Below are 20,506 nucleotides of genomic sequence, written 5' to 3' on the forward strand. Positions count from 1 at the left end.
GTTTTTGGTGTGTTTTTTTTTTAAGATTTTAAAAATTTATTTATTCATGAGAGACAACAGAGAGAGGCAGAGACACAGGCAGAGGGAGAAGCAGGCTCCCTGCAGGGAGCCCGATGTGGAACTCCATCCTGGGACTCCAGGATCACACCCTGAGCCAAAGACAGATGCTCAACGGGTAGGCCACCCAGGCGTCCCTAATCTCAAATTTATACATGGCTAGAAAATATAAAAAAGCCTATACAGTATAAAAATTTCTGAAAAGATCACATTTATTTGAAAGATGCATTAAAAACTTTTCTTGTGGTTAATGGTCAAGGATTACACATTTTCATGCTACATATAAAGCATGAAACGAGGGGATGTCTGTCCTGGAAGTCATAGAAGTACTATACTTGAGAAATCCTTGGTCCTTCTTTTCTCTGGAACTTGAAAAGTTAGGCTCTTAGCATAGCAGTCAGTGGTGTATTTTTGAAGCCGCAAAGAACCTTTGCAGAAACAGAGTTTTACCTTCACCGAAACAAAGCCAGATTGCTGGCAGTGAAAATTAAGAGGGTTCTGTGGGGTTATTTAAGGTAACAGATGTGGAGTAAAACCTGCAAGTCTTACAGTGTATCTGTAGCAAGTGATTAAGTACTTTCAGATTTCCGAAGCACACAGTCTTATGCATGCGCTGTTATTACAGAATTATATAGTGTATTGGTTATTACTGACTAGGGAAAAAGCAAGAGGAGGGCAGGATGATGCAATAAAACAAGAGGGCATGCACTGTCTATGATAAACATAACAGCCAGAAACATGTCATAATGAGAAGTTTAAAAGGAAACTGGAATCTGGAGGTGGAATGAGGGGAGGGGTATGGAATAGGAAGGCAATTTATTCCTAATTGACAGGATTAAAACATGGTGAGATAACGTCCAATTACCATTAGAGTAGCCATGAATCATTCCACAAAAGCAGGTGAAAAATATTGTAGCAATCGCTAATAGATAAGGTCTGAAAAATAAATTCTACAAGCTCCACATTTCTAACTCAACTGAACTCTAAAAACAAGTTGCTATTTTCACGACTACAAGCCCAATTATGATAAAAGACATCTGTCATAATGTATCCCCAGGCCTTAATAGTCTTGCCGTTATACAGAAAAGCACAGTAGCCCTGTCCAGAGTCTTTGGAAATCAACTATAATAGTGCCTATGACAATTTTTCCAAAACCATTCAAAAACAATTCTGTTTTGACCTTTCTTGTCCTGAGTAATACATAGAGGGACAAAGGTGATCGAGTCATTCATTAAGTGACTATAATACAATCAAGTCTAAAAATCATTCCTAAGAGCATCTCATATGAAAAGGGGACCTGAAGGTTCATCTATTACTGCAAACTGGGTGTGACAGCAAATTACAATTTGTGCATGTCTCTCTCACATGTTCAAAGAAGGGTGCCTAAATAATTCCAAAAAGCAGTGTTACTATTTGCCGTTCATCAGACACCTTTGAGAAATTTCTAGATAAACCCAACATAAAATAGAGCAAAGAGCTCAATAAATAACATTTATAGAACCATTAAATCCCATTTACATAACTAATAAGAGGGGCAAGACAGTAGTGAGCTTGCTTTGCTCTGGAAACTGCCTCTTGAAAATTCAAATGAGAATTTGCATTCTAAACACTTGGAAACATGAAAATAACAGAAAAGATTTTCTTTTTGCTTTTGAGAAAAGGGGCAGAGGTATTACAATTAAATGCAGAAGGTTGCTCACTTAGGAACTAAAATGCGTTTATTATAGATCTATTAACCTACAAAGGAAAATTCAGTACAAGTTTGTCAGTACAAAAAAATAAGCTTTAAATATAATTTCAAAATAAATCCTTACTGATCAAAATATCTCTATAAGGAAATAGAGGTGCAAGCAGCCAAGGATTTGAAGAATTTCATCCATTCTTCCTGGATAAGGCCTCTTCCTTCCCTAGACAACTTTAGTTCAGACCTTCACAGATGCACTACTATTCAAATGAGGACTCTCTCTTGCTTCAACCACCTTACTGCTCTCATTTTCTGTTTAGAAACCTTTACTGGTTCTCCACAAAACAAACTCTGAATTCCTCGGCCTGGCAGATATTTGACACCAATTGATTATTTGCAACGTATCACCCCTAGTCCCCATCCACAGGGATAAAATCTCCCCCACGTCACTCCAGGCCCAATCACAACACATCTCTGCATTTCTTCATAATCTTGGTCTTCCTGAAGTGTCCTCTCCTTTGCCTTATTCCTCTCTGGTTGAATCCTACTCTCAAAGCCAGCTCAGGCATAATGCATTCGCCAGCCATCCAGGCTACAGTCCCTGCAGCTGACACCAAAGCCTGCTGTATACACCACCTCTTTCCTATATACTAATGATTCTAATGTGTAAATTATCATTTCAGCTGTACTTTAAAATTTTAGGACATTTCTTATACCACTTCTTTCTATTCTAGAACCTTTCCCAATTCCTACCCTCACTCACCATGATGGCCAGCAAAGCATCTTTCCAATGCAGGTGCTCAGCTAGCCTCTACTGAGTCAAAGACACATAATAGCAATGATGCATGAAAGTTAAAGATTAGTATCCCTTCATAATATAAGGACAATTTGAAACAAATAGACTTTTGAGTAGCTAATTTTTTTTTCTTTAACATTTCTGAGGATTTGGAATCCAAGATGATGCTACCAAGTTGCTTTCTTCCAGAAGATACAGTGATGAGCTTGCCCTGGATTTCATGCTTTACCAACGTGCCCCCAGAGGACCTTTCGCTCATTCCATGACAATTCACTACAAATGGCTATTTCCTCATCTGTCTGTGGTAGTGGCTCCTTGAATGCAAAGGCAGTGTGTTCCATTTCTGATATCTACATATTTGTAGCCCATATAGTAGGAACTTAGTCAATGATCAACCTAGCACCGTGACTGTCTAAAGTAAACACAATTAAAGAATAACCTTTCCTAGGCACATAAATGTTAAGTAAACTTAATTCATGACTGTGTGAATTCAAATGAGACATATGGCCAAAATTCTAAGGATTACATATATGTGGGTATTAACCACAAAAATGAACACACAAACATCAAGAGAAATCCTATATGGACATGTGTGTGCATGTACATGATTTTTATACATCCTAGAATATTTCTAGAAGAAAGCATAACTTTAGAGAAGAAAAAGAAGGGAATTAAGGTGGTTTTTTTCTACTTTCTGCTCTTCTGCATTATTATTTTTTTCTGGTGCAAAAGGCGTTTTAATCATAGCACTGGGATCCACCGGCAAAAGGGCTGCACTGGATTTGTGGGGAGCAATTAATTATATACTTTAGTGTTGAGGGAGGTAAAGAAAAAGAGAAGTTTCCCAAAGGACTTTCATATGCTAAAGAAGATGCACGGGATCCTGGAGGCCTTACTATTGTCAAGCTAACGTTGTTTTTCCCTCTAGCAAACAATTGGGAGTTAACATTAAATTAACATTAAGACAGTTGGCAGTTTCCTAGAGGAATGTCTACCCTGCCTGCCTCAAGTCTTTGTCAATAGGGAGCAATTTTGAGGAAATTTAATTTTATCTACATTTCTCTCTGGCCTTAGTTTTCCACTTCATTCCCCTCCCCATTACTCTTTAAGGTTTAGACTCAAGTCTTCAAGGTTTTTGAGGGTGGAAGGTCTTAACTTCTTTTTAAGATTTTATTTATTTATTCATGAGAGACACAGAGAAAGAGGCCCCCTGCCCCCACTCATGCTCTCTCTCTCTCTCACACACACACACACTCACTTTCTCTCAAATAAATAAATAAAATATTTAAGAAAAATAAAATAAACTAGGGAACATGTTTAACTTTCAAATTAACTCCTTGTCCTTGGTATATGACCACATGCACAAAACACAGTCTAATGGCACTTACAACATTTATTTAAAAATGTCTAGGGGTACTGGGTGGCTCAGTCAGTTAAATGTCCAACTTCTGATTTCAGTTCGGGTCATGATCTCAGGATCATGAGCTCGAGCCCCACATTGGGCTCTGTGCGGGGTGTGGAGCCTGCTTAGGATTATCTTTCTCTCTCTCTACCCTCCCCCTACTCATGGCTGCTTGTGCTGGAATACTCTCTCAAATATATAAATAGATACATCTTTTAAAAAATGAGTAGTTTACCATTAGAGTAAACTAATGGAAATTTTAGATGTTAGAGCTGTGCACGAAAGAAAACAGAATTAGTGAGTTTTTAAGTCCACTGGGGAGATATTTTGTGGTTTAATTTCTGTATAATAACAGATAAATTCCTTCTTAACATAGTATTTTCTAATTTAAGTTCTTCTTTCATCTATGTGTTCAACACTCCTGTATATTTAAGGATAAAATTACCCAAAGGCGTAATCGATCCTTCCAAGTAACAAAAAAAGACAGTAAAACTTTTTTCCCCAAGGTACAAGACTGTAATAAGAAAAGCTTCTCAGATGTTCAACAAAAAGAAGCAATTCCTCCACAGTGGACTTTAAAATATACTTTTCAGGGGCAGCCAGGGTGGCTCAGTGGTTTAGCGCCGTCTTCAGCCCAGGGCCTGATCCTAGAGACTGGGGATCCGGGCTCCCTGCATGGACCCTGCTTCTCCCTCTGCCTGTGTCTCTGTGTGTGGGTGTGTGTCTCATTAATAAATAAATCAAATCTAAAAACCAAAGTATATATATATATACATATATATATATGTATATATATATATACTTTTAATGTAAAGTGCTCAGTCCTCACCACAGAGGGTGGTACTGAACACTGTCTAGGCTTCCCATACCAACTCTCTCCCTTTTGTCAAAGTAAAGAGAGTAAAGAGATCTGGCATTCTGTGGGAGATTTTAAACTGTCTGACATAAGTCTCATGATATTTTGATCTTTATATACCAAGCTGCTAAAATAGTCTAGCAAATAGCTTCTTAGTAAGCATTAGTTCAATAAATGACATTTTCTCAAACAGTATATACATTTGTAGAAATCAACAGAATAATATAGGTCTGACAAATAAGGAAATAACAGTGTCTGTAACCACTAGATGGCCATTTTTACTTTAAAAAATATATTTAAAACCTAAATGGTAAGGGGGCACTTGGGTGGCTCAGCAGTTGAGCATCTGCCTTCAGCTCAGGGCATGATCCCAGGGTGCAGGGATGGAGTCCTGCATTGGGCTCCCTGCATGGAACCTGCTTCTCCCTCTGCTTGTGTCTCTGCCTCTCTCTGTGTGTCTCTCATGAATAAATAAATAAAATCTCTAAAAATAAATAAATAAATAATAAAACATAAAACCTAAATAATAAAGACACTTTGACAAAATAGCTCCAAATCCAGTTTGGCTTTACATAAACCAAAGAATCATCTCTTGAGTTACTCTAGTGACGTGGCACCATAAGGAAAAGGATAGAGGAGAAATGGTCAGTTTCCTAAGAGAATCCCCAGTTGTGTCCTATTTTTTTCAGGCCAGGAGGAAGTTGTGCTACACCTTGGCACAGTCTAGCTACTGTATCTCAGTAACTGATCAGAAACATAATTTTTCCTTCCAAGAATACAGACTTATCTTTGTGCCCTGCAGCACTTCTGGAATACCTCCTCTGGGTCTCATCAGCTCACCACCTTGTAAAGATGAGAAGAGAGTTGCTTTTCCTACCATTCCTCCCATCTGGTAGATTCTATTTCCCACCTTCCCCAGATAGTTCTGCAGTGCACCAATCTCATGGTGAAATTCATCCTTGATTCTTTGCTTCCATTCCTTCTACTTCAGTTCTTGTCCTAAGAATCAATTTTACTGTATTAAGCTCTCATTTTCCATATTTTGCTATGCTGGCTACGTCTTTTTGGTTAATCGTTGTAGTGAAAAAATTTAAGATCGATCTCTTTGAAAAAAATAACATTATGGCTCCAACTACAACTGAGACTCTCACGATCTTCATATAAAAGCCATAAACCACAAGATCATTTCAAATTTTTACTAGCATGGTTTTAAAGGAAGAATAGCAGGAAAAAGATGGTTCTAGGAAGCCTTCCAGATTCATAGAAGTTTTAAATTTATTACAACCAGATAATTAATTCCAAACTGTTTTACTACTTCCTCAACTTTGAGACCAAACCAAGTTGCAAAAAAAGAAAAGAAAAGAAAAAGAAAAAGAAAAGAAAGTTGCAAAATGGCAGTGCACCTACCTGAGGATATGGAGAAGTCCTGGATTTTGACTTTGAGCTGGAGAGCCTGGACTTGGCCCCCTTCCTATTGTCAGTCATGGTAGGAGTGGAGCTACTGGTGTAGGAGAAGGCTGGTTTAGAGGCTGAGATCTGATCCAGAGAGAGCTGCAACCCTTTGTATTCCGTGTCCCTGTAGGGTGAGAGGACACAGCCCTGAATCTGCCACCACAGGAGATAGATCCATGTGTTCTCGCACCAGGAATGGCAGTAATCCATATTTGAAAAGGAAGCAAGCAAAAGTTAGCCATATAACTCGTTGCCACAAACACCTTGACTATTTAACTAACATATGCAGATGTAGCTGCCCCATATACCACAGCCAGACTGTTTGATATGCTCATGAAAATGTCTTGATTTTAAAATACATTTTTGTTCTTTCTATAAGCAGAAAATAAATCCATAATTCAACTTCTCTGAGCTTCTGTGTCCTCCTTGGTGAGGTATAGATTATCAAATCTACCCTAAAGGATTTTCTGTGTAGGGTGAACTGAACAGACAACTGACCATCTGATGCTATCTGATTATTGGCAAGAAGAATGTTAGCTGTGCCACGATCAATCATTCTGGTAAACATTCCTAATATTTTTTATAGCTAGCAAACCAGTGAAACCAGGTGTATAAGTAGTTAAAAATCCCTCTTAACAGGCTAATTCAGTTCCATTAGGGTACGTTTTACCACTGGTTCTTTCTACTCCATTTTCAAGAGGTATCTATTAAGCTCCTAATATATACCAGGCTTTAATGCTATGCGGAGATGAAAGAATAAGATGCCTAGAGTCTGTTTCAAAGAAGAAACAGTGAACAAATATTAAACATAGTAACTGCAGACTGTGATGTGAAGGGGATAAACATGTATCTTGGAGAGCTGATTACTAATGTATTGCTTGAGGTATTTAAGGACCAAAGATGACAACCTGGCCCTGCCCACAGCTACAACTCAGCCCGCTTCAGGCAGCAGAGAACCCTATCTAACTCCTCAGTTTTCATAAGAAGATATCAGCCCTCCCCACTGGCAGCCAAAATAAAATGTTTCATAGTCTTCTTTATGAAGCCTCGTGGAAGAATTTCCTCTCAGGTTCCAAAACTAGTTGTGCTGCTTCTGGGTAATTGATTTCTTTTTATTTCACAGACACCATGAGTCATATAACTCATCATGTTTCCCCCGTTTCACTGGAAGTCAAAGAGCCCTGAGCCCCAAATCTGATTTGTAACCACCTGTAGCAAGTGTACAAGTCCTCAGGGTAGGCATTTTGTGCAACGAATTCCACTGCCTTCCTTTATTTTTATTTTATTCTTCCTTTTCTCTAATGGGTTCACCTTCCTTTTCTCTAATGGGATCACCTTTGGATTAACATAGACATATGAAATGTAATAAACTAAGAAAGTTAAATATGTTAAAGTGATTGGTAGATTTCCGGGGGTCAGCAAATATTCATTTACCTTCTCTTTCTTTTCCCTATTTGTTCTTCTACAGAGAGATCAAGCAAAGGCAAAAGGATAACTCAGGCAAGGAGTCCCTCAGGTGAGGAGGGGTAGAAATCCCTAAAATAGGATCAATAATATCGCTGCCACAAACTGCAGTGTAGTGGTATATGTCAGCAAATGACAGTGACTGTATATCAAATAGCCCATCTACTCAGTGCAAGTAGGAAAAAAAAAAATATCCAAGTAAGCAACAAAAATTTAGAAGGTGGGAATGGTATTTGTCTTCCAGGCTTGGCAAGTTGAATCATATGACTGCTTTACTACTCTAATCATCTCATAAGGGAAGCACACAACACAGACTCTGTGTACTCCTTGGTCAAAAATTCAATGCCCTCTAAAATGTGGTTCCCACCTGTTTTTCTGACTGTATCTGAAAGTTTTCCTTCATTTGGCCCTCACTTCACCCAAAATTGTTCTCCCCAAACTGACCCTATACTCTCCTCTCTTCCTCCTCCTAGCCACTAGACCACCAGGGAGGTTCTCCTCCAACACACACCTAGAGAATTCCTCTTACAAAGAACTATCTTAAATCCTACTTGCTTCTGAAGCCCTTCCCAACTGCTAACCCCATTCATTCCTTCAATACATGTTTGCTGAGTGTCTCTGTGGACAATGCCTGGGGAGACATCAATGAACAGAAGGACTAAGTTGCTGTGCTCACAAAAAAACCCCACCAGGGCCAGTTCCTGAGGGAAGTAGGGAGGGGTCCAGGAACTATCTTTTTCCTCCTTCAACCTATTTTTCGAGTGATAATGTCTAATCTTTCCTAGGGATTCTAAGTTCCTGGAGAGCAAGAGTCAACAGATATTGTTATATTCCAATAGTAACTGGATCATATTTCACACATTTGGAAGAAGATGATAAATATGGAACTCAGAAAGGATTGTTTTCCTCAGTGACTTCTGACAACCAAGAACCCAAGAGTACTTCTCTGTTACAAAAGACCCCATGGGCTGTGAGTCCCCTGATCCACCTGCCCTGAGATTACGTGCATGTGATAGTGAGGACGGTGGTCTCCGACTGGAGTAGAGCCCCCATCCTTGGGCATCCCCAGTGTCAAATGGGTACTGGTATATCCATTCAATCCCTGATCAGCAGGACCTAGACTGATAGCAAAAACTCTGCACCCCTGAAAATATGGCCAAATAATTTTTTAAAGATTTTATTTATTTATTCATGACAGACGCACAGAGAGAGAGAGAGGCAGAGACACAGGCAGAGGGAGAAGCAGGCCCCATGCAGGGAGCCCGACGTGGGACCCGATCCCGGGACGCCAGGATCATGCCCTGGGCTGAAGGCAGGTACCAAACCGCTGAGCTACCCAGGGATCCCCATGGCCAAATAATTTTTAAAACACATTCTTAATGCAACATTTCAGAACAGGGACTTATGATGATAATATGAGAGTAAACAAGGATTTTTCTTTTATACGCCATCAGACCCCCAAAGTACACATCTCAACTACTGAAGAAGTCTTCCCAAAGTTTTTGCATAGTTTCTAATGATAAAAATACTCCAAATAGGCTTAAGTGAAAATTCAAAACTAATCAATGATTTGAAATTCTACATAGTCCCATGAAAATGCTAATAAATATAAGAAGAGTTATACAAATACTTTCAATAAATGAAAATATTAATATTTTGGTGCACATCCAAAAAGACCATAAAGAATCCACCAAAAACAGCAAAGATCATGAAGTCAGGTAGATCACAGTTTGAGCCACTTACCATGTAACAACCCATCTAGCCCTCAATTTCCTCTTTATAACTCATTGGGTTATGCTAAGACTTAAAAAAATATTATATGAAAAGCTCATAGCACAGTGCCTAGAACATAATAAATGTTCAATAAATACTAAGTGTTATTTCTTTACTTCCACACTTCGTGGTGCTTTTTGGCACCTGATTTCCCCCAAAACAATAGCTTCATTTTGGTAGTGATTGTAATGCATTTTATTACAAACATCTCCTTGTGCTATATTTATTTCCTCTCTACCCCTAACTCATTTTAATTTGCTCTGTTGCTTCTTAGTGTCTAAACTGTACTGCAGGATGGCCAAAAGTAAGCTCTTCATTGCTAAGTAAGCAAATGGGGACTTTAGAGCAGCACAGACCTGACACTCTGAGAGGAGCTCAGCCTTTCTATTCTTCTAACAACTCAAAGATGTGTTAAGATGAAAAGCACAATAAAAAAAATACCCACTTAAAGACATTTCAAGTACGGTTGATATGCTGCCAAGAGCAGCTCTGAATGGCAGACTCACTAAGAACAAAGCATTTGTTTTACTTTTAGAATTCTATTAAATTGGAGTATTTCATTTGTATAGATTAAAGGTCTAGATGCTGATGGGAATCACATGATGAGTTCCATTTCCCTCTTCCAAACTCAGACACTCCCTCTCTTCCCCCACAGTGAGGCACATTCTGGTATCTCTCTCTCTCACTCTCTCTCTCTCTCTCTCTCTCTCACACACACACACACACACACACACACACACACACACACACACACACACGTTTAGGTATATGCCTACTAAAGCTGTTCAATGTTCCTCTGTGAAGTGGGACAAAATAAAATACTTGGGTGCCACAGCACTTGAACTCTGAAATGAGTCTCATGAGGAATTTAACTTAGCTGACTTTAGTAAAGGAGGTACAGTGAGCCTGGATAGCTCAGTCAGTAGAGCATCAGACTTCTAATCTGAGGGTCCAGTGTTCAAGTCCCTGTTTGGGCATTTGGCCTTTGGATGCCTGGGTGGCTCAGTGGTTGAGCATCTGTCTTCTACTCAGGTCATGGTCCCAGAGTCCTGGGATTGGGTCCCAAATTGGGCTCCCTAGAGGGAGTCTGCTTCTCCCTCTGCCTGTGTCTCTCATGAATAAATAAAGTCTTCTTTAAAAAAAAAAAAAGGAGGGACAGGACACAGCCCTATTCTACTTTGAAAGCTTTTCTGAAAAGTGCCACATAGACCACGTTCAGGACTCCATAAGTTCCCCTCACTAGGTCAACTCAAGTCGTTCTCCCAGATATGATCAACATATCAAAAGAGGAACCATGGCAGATGCCCTTTGGCATATTTTTCAAAACAGCTATTGATATCAATTTACATTTTTTTTCTCCCTTGAGTGACTTGTACTAGACATCCTCAGGTACCTCAGCTCTGAAAGCAATGTGAAATGGGTAATTTGCAATCACTAGGACTTGCAGCTTGTCAATCTCACTTGTATTTGCACAGACCAAAGTAATCCTCTTATTCCATTATGGACAGTCAGAAATCATTCAATTTGCAGAATTAACCATCTGAGTCTACTCTAAACTTTATAATAGTCATGTACATATTTGGAATTACTCAAATTCCAATGGAATAAAAGGGACCACTTTTGCATTATTGGCCTTCTCAGCCTGGCCTTCAGCAATATGCCATGACCACTCACAAGGTAAGTACCAACTTGCCACATGGGAACCTCAGCGTGATGCCCTTGCAAAGCAAATAAGAGGTATTGTCATCACCTTAGCTTCAGAGAAATGCATTAATATAATTTCTATCATTTTGACTGAGAGACTGGTGTCCATGATGCCAAGGGCAACATATCTACAACCTTCAAGTGAGTTGGAATGATTGTACAGATAAGCAATCAGCAGTATTTTGTCAGTTCACATAGAGTTCTTCACAAGAACCCTTCCTCTTCAACTGTGTCATATTCTATTGCCCTTCCATTTTAGACAACTTTTTGCTCCTGTCGTGTCAGTTTTGAAGCTGGCCATTCTGAAGTGTCTTTGTTGGCTTTATGTGGCTTTTTTTTTTTTTTATGTGGCAATTCTTAAAAGATGTTGCTAGATTTCCCAATTGAGCTATTAAAAAAAAAAAAAAAAAACAGCTGAAGGTGATCAAATTACTGAGGAAAACGTGGAAACAGAGACATACAATTGATTTGGCTCCAAAGGCGCTGACTGCAATAAGCAGAGGATTGCATTAAACTGTGATCGGATTAAGTAGGAACGACTGCGTCTTATACTAAACTTTTTAATTGGATTCTAGAATCACTGTCACACGAAGTGCATGACCTTCTTTATATTCTGGCAGAGTTACTGCCTGGCCACTGGGTAAACCTCTGCAGCAGAGAGACCTAGTTTATGTTTCATTTTCAGGCTCCCATGGAGCCCAGCAGAGATAGCTGATAAGGAGGATTCCATACTGTGAGAGACTCACAAGCGAAGACATCTGCTGGGAAATTAGGCTAAGGCACCCTTGGAAATATAATAGTCTCATACTAATAAGTGGATTTGTGTTTGCTCCTTGTGGTTTTCTCCATTTGCTTTGGTGATTTCAGTAGTTCCCCCAAAAGTCTTTGGTTTTACACAAACACTGCCTCTGCCCAGAAACATCTTTCTCCTCTATTTTGTGTTTCATCCAACATGCTATGGAGTGGAGGCATGACAAGGGAAAGGGATGGCCTAGGCACAAAGTTTACCATCACACTGTAATTTCAAGAAAAAAAAATACGGAGGTGTAAACAATAGGCAAACAATAACTAAAAAGAAGTCAAAAAACTGTAATATTTTGGTAAGATGTAGCAAAGTCAACCATCCTCACAACAAATAACTTTGTACAAACCCATGGCACAAATTGAAATATAGCTAAGTCCAGACCTGCAATGACATGCATCTGAATTTGCTTATTAACCTCCACCAGCCACAGTGATTTCCTGCTCCCTCCTCTCAGCTCCTTTGCCAGCACTGCTTCTAACACCCATTTAGCATATCTAGTTCCTGTGTGGTGAATGGTGCATCTGACAACCATCTCCTAAATTCCTTCTCTCATGATAGTTTCTATTTACTGTCTCGCACCATATCTTACAGAGAACAGATGCTCACTTGCAAGTGATTAACAAAATATCTCTCAATGCAATAAACTTATATTCATCTCAAATTCAAATGACCAAAAATTTAAAAAAACCGGCAAACCTTTCTATATAAGTAAGAAAAAAATGCCTGCTAAGTAAGCAAGTTTATGTGACGGATTTTTAAATTCCAAGATTACAATTAATAATGATCATTCTGATGTTCTGCGAGATCCTAAATTAAAGAAACAAATCATGTTATCGTTTTAGTATTATGTATATTAAGAAAATACACTTTTTTTTGTCAAGTTACAATGCATGCATGGCATATATGATACTTAAACTAGAATACTAAATTAATTTTATCCTCAACCATTTATTTGGAACTACTACAACTGTATTGAAGGAGTGAGGAGAAATGGTACTCTAAACCCCCAGAGAAATAACTCCTACAACTCCTAACTCTGGGAAACGAACTAGGGGTGGTGGAAGGGGAGGTGGGCTGGGGGGGGCGGGTGACTGGGTGACAGGCACTGAGGGGGGCACTTGATGGGATGACCACTGGATGCTATTCTATATGTTGGCAAATTGAACACCAATAAAAAATAAATTTATTTAAAAAAAGAAAGAAATAGCTCCTACAAATCAATAATACAATATCTCTGAAATTTAAAAAAATATATAGAAAGGATGTAAACAATGTACAAATTGCTGAGGAATATTTTTTAAGTTTAGCTCACTAGTAATAACCTATATGAATTAAGGCAGCTATCCAATTTTTGTCATTTTTGTCTTTCAAATCAACAAAGATTTTATTTTAATGACAACAAATCTCAATGAAGACAAGGTGAAATAAATGGGCATCTTATATAGTAATGCTAAGTAAGAGACTAAACTAGCAGTGTTAATCAAGAGTCTTAGGTGCTCATTCCTTAAATCCAATAATTCCACTTCTAGGAATATATTTTATGAAAATAGAGATAAGTATCAAATGATATACAATGGTATTTAGCACAATTTCTTATATTTAATTATAAATAAGCAAATATAAACCAACAATAGAACCATTACCTAATTATGATATACCCATGTGATAAAATATTATGCAGTCATTATTTTTTACTCTAATGATGTGAAAAATACTATTGGTAAAGTGAAAAATTATCTATTTTTAAATTAACATGCACTATATATGCACATATATGCACATACATGCAGTAGAAGGCAAAAAATTAAAATATTAGTGAATTTCTGGAAAACAGATTAAAGATGTTCTTTATCTTCTCTTTATACCTCTCTATATTAATTTGTTCTATATTAAATATGTATGACTTTCATAATTAGAAAAATATTTCGTGAAAAAGAAACTCAAATGGAAGCAAACTTCAGGTACCCTCACCTGATACTGAAATGGTTCCCCATTTTCTCTTCCTTGTATTTCTAGGATTTCTTCTTTGTGAGTAATATTAAATTATAGAAAGGATAACACCACTAAACTTCTTTTCCCATAGGCTCAACTTCTCATGAACACCATTTATAATTTTAAAATGTCCAAATGTCCATATGCTCTCTCGGTGCCTATACTTTTCATTTACTTTCTGATCTATTTTCCACCCTTCCTACCTCACAGAATTATCTGTCTCTGAAGACTTTCATGTGAACTATATGACTTTATGTTTCCTTCTTTGGAGAATATAACTTAAATTATTACTTATAATTGAAAAAAAAGAAGCCTAGCCATGTAGTTTCTTACAACAGTTTAGTTTCCCATGAGTTATAGATGGCATATTTGTCATTGTTTACATGGAGTAAACCTTGCTTTGGGGACCACATTTTTTGTTCTGAAAAACTTAATTTTTTATGCTCAGAAATTCATTCTATATCTCTAGTTAGTAAAGTTCAGGTGTATTTGCAAATCCTACAGATCTAAGTTCCAAATTCTATTGGTCTTATAGCTTTTTTGTTTCTTATTTTCTCAAAGTTGGGCCAGGGATGGGGGCGGGGTGGCAGTTAGGGAGGTATTGGTCTTTAAAAGTTAGATCCTAAGAAATTAAATGCAAAATGTGCTGCCTCTTCCACCAAAGACATACATTTAAAAATGGCAGCCTCTTTTTCTACAACGGAGACCACTAATTTTAGCCCCCTTCTAGGGAGTAAATAAAGGCCAAATATAAACAAAGAGAAAATGATCTTATTTTCTTTTAATTTTTTTTTGAGAAAATGATCTTAATATCAACTGAGTTTTTCTTACTTTTCAAAATGTTCACAAACAGAAAATAAAGTGCATATATTTTATTCCGGCCCCCTTTTTTCCATGTCTTTCCATCCTTCTCACCCCCCCCCCCACCCTCTGAACCCAACCCCCTCACCTTCACTATCATTTTATTAAGCTGATGTTTTTTTAAATATATGTTCCCTATAGAACTTTGCCAATACCTAAGATGGATAAGTAATGGGGGAACCCATCACCTAACACTTTATATTTGGTTGAGGTTCTATTCTCCACAGGAATAGCTTCCTCACCCAGTTCTAACCTTTACAAAGCTTATTCCTAAACCCTAAAATTAATCCCCTGGCAGAGAGTGCGAAAAGAGCACACCACCTATTTTCAACTTCACACAAACTCCTGGGAACAGAAAAAAATACTTGAAATCACAAAGAAATAATCTTCCACAACACTGGGAAATTTGCATTCTGTACTTGAGACCAGAGGGCCCAAACGCCCCACAGTATGTGGAGAGACTTCACGAGGCTAAACCATGGCACCTTTGAAAGCTCTGCCCTTTTCTACACAACACAAAGGCACTGGCACTTCTGCAGATAATAGAAAAGTAGCTCAGGCTTTGAACTCCCTAGGAAAAGACACAGCAAAAATGATGGCAGGATGTGATGCTTTCAAATGCACAAATCTTCGTTTGTTTAACTTAAATATTTTAAAATATGTCCTATAGCATTTATTCTTGATTAAACCTCTTCTAGATAGTTAATCATTAACGGTTTCTTTACAGTTGCTATGCAAACAGTTCATTCATACCTATGACATATCAAATCTCACAGACGTGTTCTTTAATTGGATTCATTTATTTCTAATCTCCCTAAGCCCTTACTACTGTAATGCTTGACTAAATATACATTAAAATCTATTATTTAAACAGCTAAAATAAATTTGAGATGTATTTTATTAATAAAAATTCACAAGTCAACAAATATTCTGCTATTATTGTTATTATTATTATTATTATCATTATTATTATTTGCCTTGCTATTGAGGCATTAAAATTGCCTGGTAGATAAGTTGTGTTTAAATAACTTTAAACCAGGACACCTGGGTGGCTCAGTCGGTTGAGCAGCCGACTTCTGACTTTAGCTCAGGTCATGATCTCAGGGTCCCAAATCCAGTCCCTTGACAAGCCCCACAAGGGGCTCCACAGTCAGCTGGGAATCTGCTTGAGGATTTTGTCTCCCTCTCCCTCTCCCTTTGCCCCTTCACCCTTCTTGTGTGTGCACTCCCCCTTTCTCTCTCTAAAATAAATAAATAAATCTTTTAAAAAAATAAGCAACTTTAAATGAGTGTTCAAACAAAATAAGTTCTGAATTACCACTAGAGATTTTGGATTGCCCAACCAAATGCCCAAATTTTCATTGCCTTCATATTCGGAGTCAGAGAGCTTGTTTAATACTACACAGTCTATACAGTTATCACTACAGTTCATTACCAGAGATGCAACAGGCCTGCATTTATGACTTGAGAAGTTTCACGAATGGTCTACTGGTTTATGCTTACAATTTAATATTTGAAATTTATGTCTTTGGGTTTAGACAGATGGCTCAGAAAAGGTGAACAGATTAAGTCTCATCCGTTATTATTCATTGGTTTAGTTTATCAGTTACTTCCTTTAGAGCCGTGGTTCTCGAATTTCAGCATGCATCAGAAGCCTCTGAAGAGTTTATTCAAGCACAGCTTGCTGAGCCCCGCCCCTTAGAGTTTCTTACTTGTAGGTCTAGGGTAGAGCCCACAGTCTACATTTTTAACAAGCTCCTGGGGGGTACTGATGCTGCCAGTCAGGGGACCATACTTTGAAAACTGGAGCTCTTGTTATCTGGGATAAGAGAAACCAAAGAAATCAGATGAAAGGGTACCACAAAGAAGATGGAAAACCACTGTAAAGGGAGGGGACATTCCAAAAACAAACTTCACGCTTTTCCCAGGGCCCACCCTTACTGCATATCTCACCAGATGACTCCCATCCCTATCCCTGTTGGCTTCCTTTCAGCCTCCTTTGGGGACACTGCCTTCTGGAGATCCCATAACACTGGAGAGCGACAGGGCTTCATCTCCAGGCTTCACCTCAGTTGCCACTCACTCTCCAGGGATCTCTTGCACTCTGCTGGCTTTAAATTCCATACATTGATCACCCTCCATCTCCAGCCAGATCTCCCCACTCCATGGCACCCAGATCCAACTGCCTGCCTGACATTTCCATTCAAATGAATGACAGGTATCTCAAACTAAGTATGCCCACACCCAACCCTCGACTATTGCCCCTGCCTACGAATCTGTCCCTTCCCACCACTCACCCAAGCTGCTCAGGCTACAAACTTACATGCTTTCCTTAACTCCTCCTTTTTTTACAACTTGTGTCTAGTCCATCTGCAAACCCCATCTGTCTACCTGCAACACACCCTCAATCTGACCATCATTACCTCCCTCTTCCAAGCCATCATCTTCCCTCACCTAAGTGATTGCAATCATTTCCTAACTGGTTTCCCTGCCCCCACCCTCCACCCTTCCCAAAGCCTTCCCAAAGTAGGGTATTTTCCATACCAGCCAGATGAGCTTTTCATAGCTTAAATTATCTCATGCCATGCCTCTGCTCAAAACTCCAGTGACTTCCCAAAGCCTTCAAAACCCAGCATGGTCTTGACCCTGCCTATTCTACATCTACTCCTTGTACCTCTCCCTTCCCTTTCCTGTTCCAACTACAATGATCTTCTCATTCATCAACTTACTTACCAAGTTAGTTTCTACCTCAGGGCTTTTGCATTTGCTTCCCACTGCTGGGAATGCTCTTTGTGCAGGCCTTAGCATGGCTTCCTCCCTCCCTTCATTCAGGAGTCTTCAGAGAGGCCTTCCCTTACCACTCCCATCTCTTTGTCCTGCTTAATTTTTTTCCTTTCATTTCCTGACACCGTGTAACATATTTATTTGTGTATAAGTACTATATGTTTCTTCCCACTAAAATCTACCTTCCATGAGGGTAGGGACATGGTCCATCTCAGTCACACCATAACCCTCCTGCAGACTCTGAACCCATTAGACACTGGGGAAATACATGCTGAGTGAATGCAAGAACCATCCCATTTGCTGAAGAAAGGACGGACTGCACGCTACAACATTTCTTACCATCCTCTTAATTATAGCAACAGAAATTAAGCTAATTCTAATGACAGATTTATTTATAATGAAGGTCCTATTGAGTCAACTGGGAAGAGACACAAATAGTAAAGAGATTATAATGTAGCGTATCTAAATATTTTCTCCTGATTTTCAATTAGCCCTCACAATAAAATGCTACCCTGCATTTTGTTATTTCTTTAACTGCTCTAATTGGAGGAATGAGATTGACACTCTCTCTGCCCCCTGCTTTGTGGGCTTCATCCTTCCAGCATTCCTGAGCTGGAACCCTGCAGGGTTCCATTACCCAAATTCAGCACAACAAATACTTCACTTTGCCAGGACTATAGTAAGATTTCAACAGCTAATAGAAATGCTATGAGTTTCAACAGTTTTAGTCTCATAATGACTTAGAAAAATTAAAATGAGGGACGTCTGGGCTGCCTTTGACTCAGGTCATGATCCTGGAGTTAGGGGATGGAGTCCCACATCAGGCTCCCCACAAGGAATCTGCTTCTCCCACTGCCTGTGTCTCTGCCTCTCTCTCTCAGTCTGTGTCTCTCATGAACAAATAAGTAAAATCCTTAAAAATATATATTGAAAAAAAAAAGAAAAGTTAAAATGAAAAATCCTGTGTTGCATTTGGTTAGTTTAAAAAAAGTGGGGGGCTGCTCTTTTTCTGTTGTATATCTGGGCACCAACATCAATTAACGGGAGTGTTGAAAGAAGTAAATCTCATGGGTTCTTACCTTCAGCCACCAGAACATATTGTCGTCATCACAAGTGCAGAGAGTAACATGAATGACTGAGGAGCAGCAGCAAGCTACAAACTCCTAAAAATGTTCAGAACCAAGGATTCTATTTTTGTAATGCTGTTCAGTAGGAGGAGGCAAGAGACAGCACATTCTCAGATTGCATTACCAGGGAATGTTGCTATTCTCAGAGAGATGTAAAAAGTGGCAAGGGACTTGGGTTTAAAAGTACAAACAGAGAGAGAATCCTACCTTAATGGGTACCATTATGACATCCAGTTCAATATAATGAGACTATTTCCACGATCTGGCCAGCAGCCCATATTAGCACGGCTTTACTGATGTGGATACAACAAATTCTGTTTGAACAAGAAATCCCCAGGAAAAAGAGAGAGAGGAAGAGAGAGAGATCCTTCCACAAGCTCTATCCATTTAGCAATCAATCAAAGGGAAATATATCCTTCCAGTAAAGACAGCAATGCCTATTTGAATCCTGGTAAAATACTAGATGTTCCAAATAAAATAGTGTTCTATGGGTATGGATCGCTGTTTTGTAAAAATGTCATAACTGTTGATGCCTAAATTGGCAAAGGGGAGATGGGGATGGGCCCAGGGGTTAACTATGTTGCATGGCAGCTGACCAGGTTCTGAGTACACTAAAACTGTGAAGCTATTAGGTCACTTTGTGAAGACCCCATAATGAACTCTTAATAAACTATCCAGAGACTTTTGCAAAATCTCCTCAAAATGTCATATTACTTCCCAAATCTTAGGTGGAATCACACGAAATTGCCAATATCAGACTGTTGGAATGAACAGAAATGGCAAATACATATGGTTCACCCTAGTGCAATGTTACCAACTTAAAGACAGCATGCCGAAGAGGAAATCAGCTGCGCCCTGGAGTCCTGTCCCTGGGGTGGCACACCCACTCATTAGCTGTGATGTGTCCCCTAAGTTGCTAGGCTTCTCTGAGCATTTGGCACAAAGTAGGAGCCTCTCGAATGTGAGTCCTCTTACTCCCTGACCTTTCCAAGTACAGCAACAAACAGAGCATTTTCTCACCCCTCCTTCACTTGCAGCTGACAATCACACAGACTTTCCAGGTCAGGGCAGCAACGCCTGGGGATTACCCTTTATGAAAGAAAAGTTAAAAATAATACAAAACCCTAAAATAATTAGAAACTTTTTTAATGTAATAAATCTGCAAAGACTCTTTTTGCCTCTGTGATTCAATTTAAAACTCATGAAGATTCCTAATCCTATTAGAAGTCAACCCCACAAAATATTGAAAAGCCTCTTTCAAAACAGAACAAGAAAGCAGCTCAATATTGTTCCGACAAGACAAAAATCAACTTGCCACACACAACTGCTCTCTCTGGCTGACATAATGAGATACATGGAGGACCCACCATGGGCAACAGCGTTTTTGTCAGATGGATTCCTTAGCCTGCAGCCAGTTACTCTGGTGCCAATCATGATCTCCCTCAACACACACACACACACACACATGCATGTACAGCCTCCTCAGGGGCTCACCCCTTCTCACTGCCTCCACTTCCTCCCCACCATCTAACCAAGAGGAGTCTGACCACACATGCAAGCTTATTCCCCAGCAGTGACCTTAATAGAGCCAAGGCACTTTGGGCTGTCTTTTTTTTTTTAATGTTATTTATTTATTCATGAGAGACAGAGAGAGAGATTGAGAGGCAGAGACACAGGCAGAGGGAGAAGCAGGCTCCATGGAGGGAGCCCGACATGGGACTCGATCCCGGGTCTCCAGGATCACGCCCT

At 39.1% G+C, this 20,506-nt stretch overlaps 1 protein-coding gene and 1 non-coding gene across 2 annotated transcripts in view; one reads left to right on the top strand and one right to left on the bottom strand.

Moving 5' to 3' along the window:
• The window catches only part of SIM1 (SIM bHLH transcription factor 1), a 72,841-nt gene that overhangs the window by 25,085 nt on the left and 27,250 nt on the right, over positions 1–20,506 (bottom strand). The window contains exon 10 of the mRNA XM_072738036.1: positions 6,203–6,371. Within this exon, the coding sequence (XP_072594137.1) occupies positions 6,203–6,371 (169 nt within the window). The remainder of the gene's footprint in view (positions 1–6,202; positions 6,372–20,506) is intronic.
• On the top strand, positions 10,389–10,461 carry TRNAR-UCU (transfer RNA arginine (anticodon UCU)). Its single transcript has one exon. It is a non-coding gene; the product is annotated as a tRNA-Arg (tRNA).

The sequence above is a fragment of the Vulpes vulpes genome, chromosome 1, assembly GCF_048418805.1.
Source record: "Vulpes vulpes isolate BD-2025 chromosome 1, VulVul3, whole genome shotgun sequence".
Taxonomy (NCBI): domain Eukaryota; kingdom Metazoa; phylum Chordata; class Mammalia; order Carnivora; family Canidae; genus Vulpes; species Vulpes vulpes.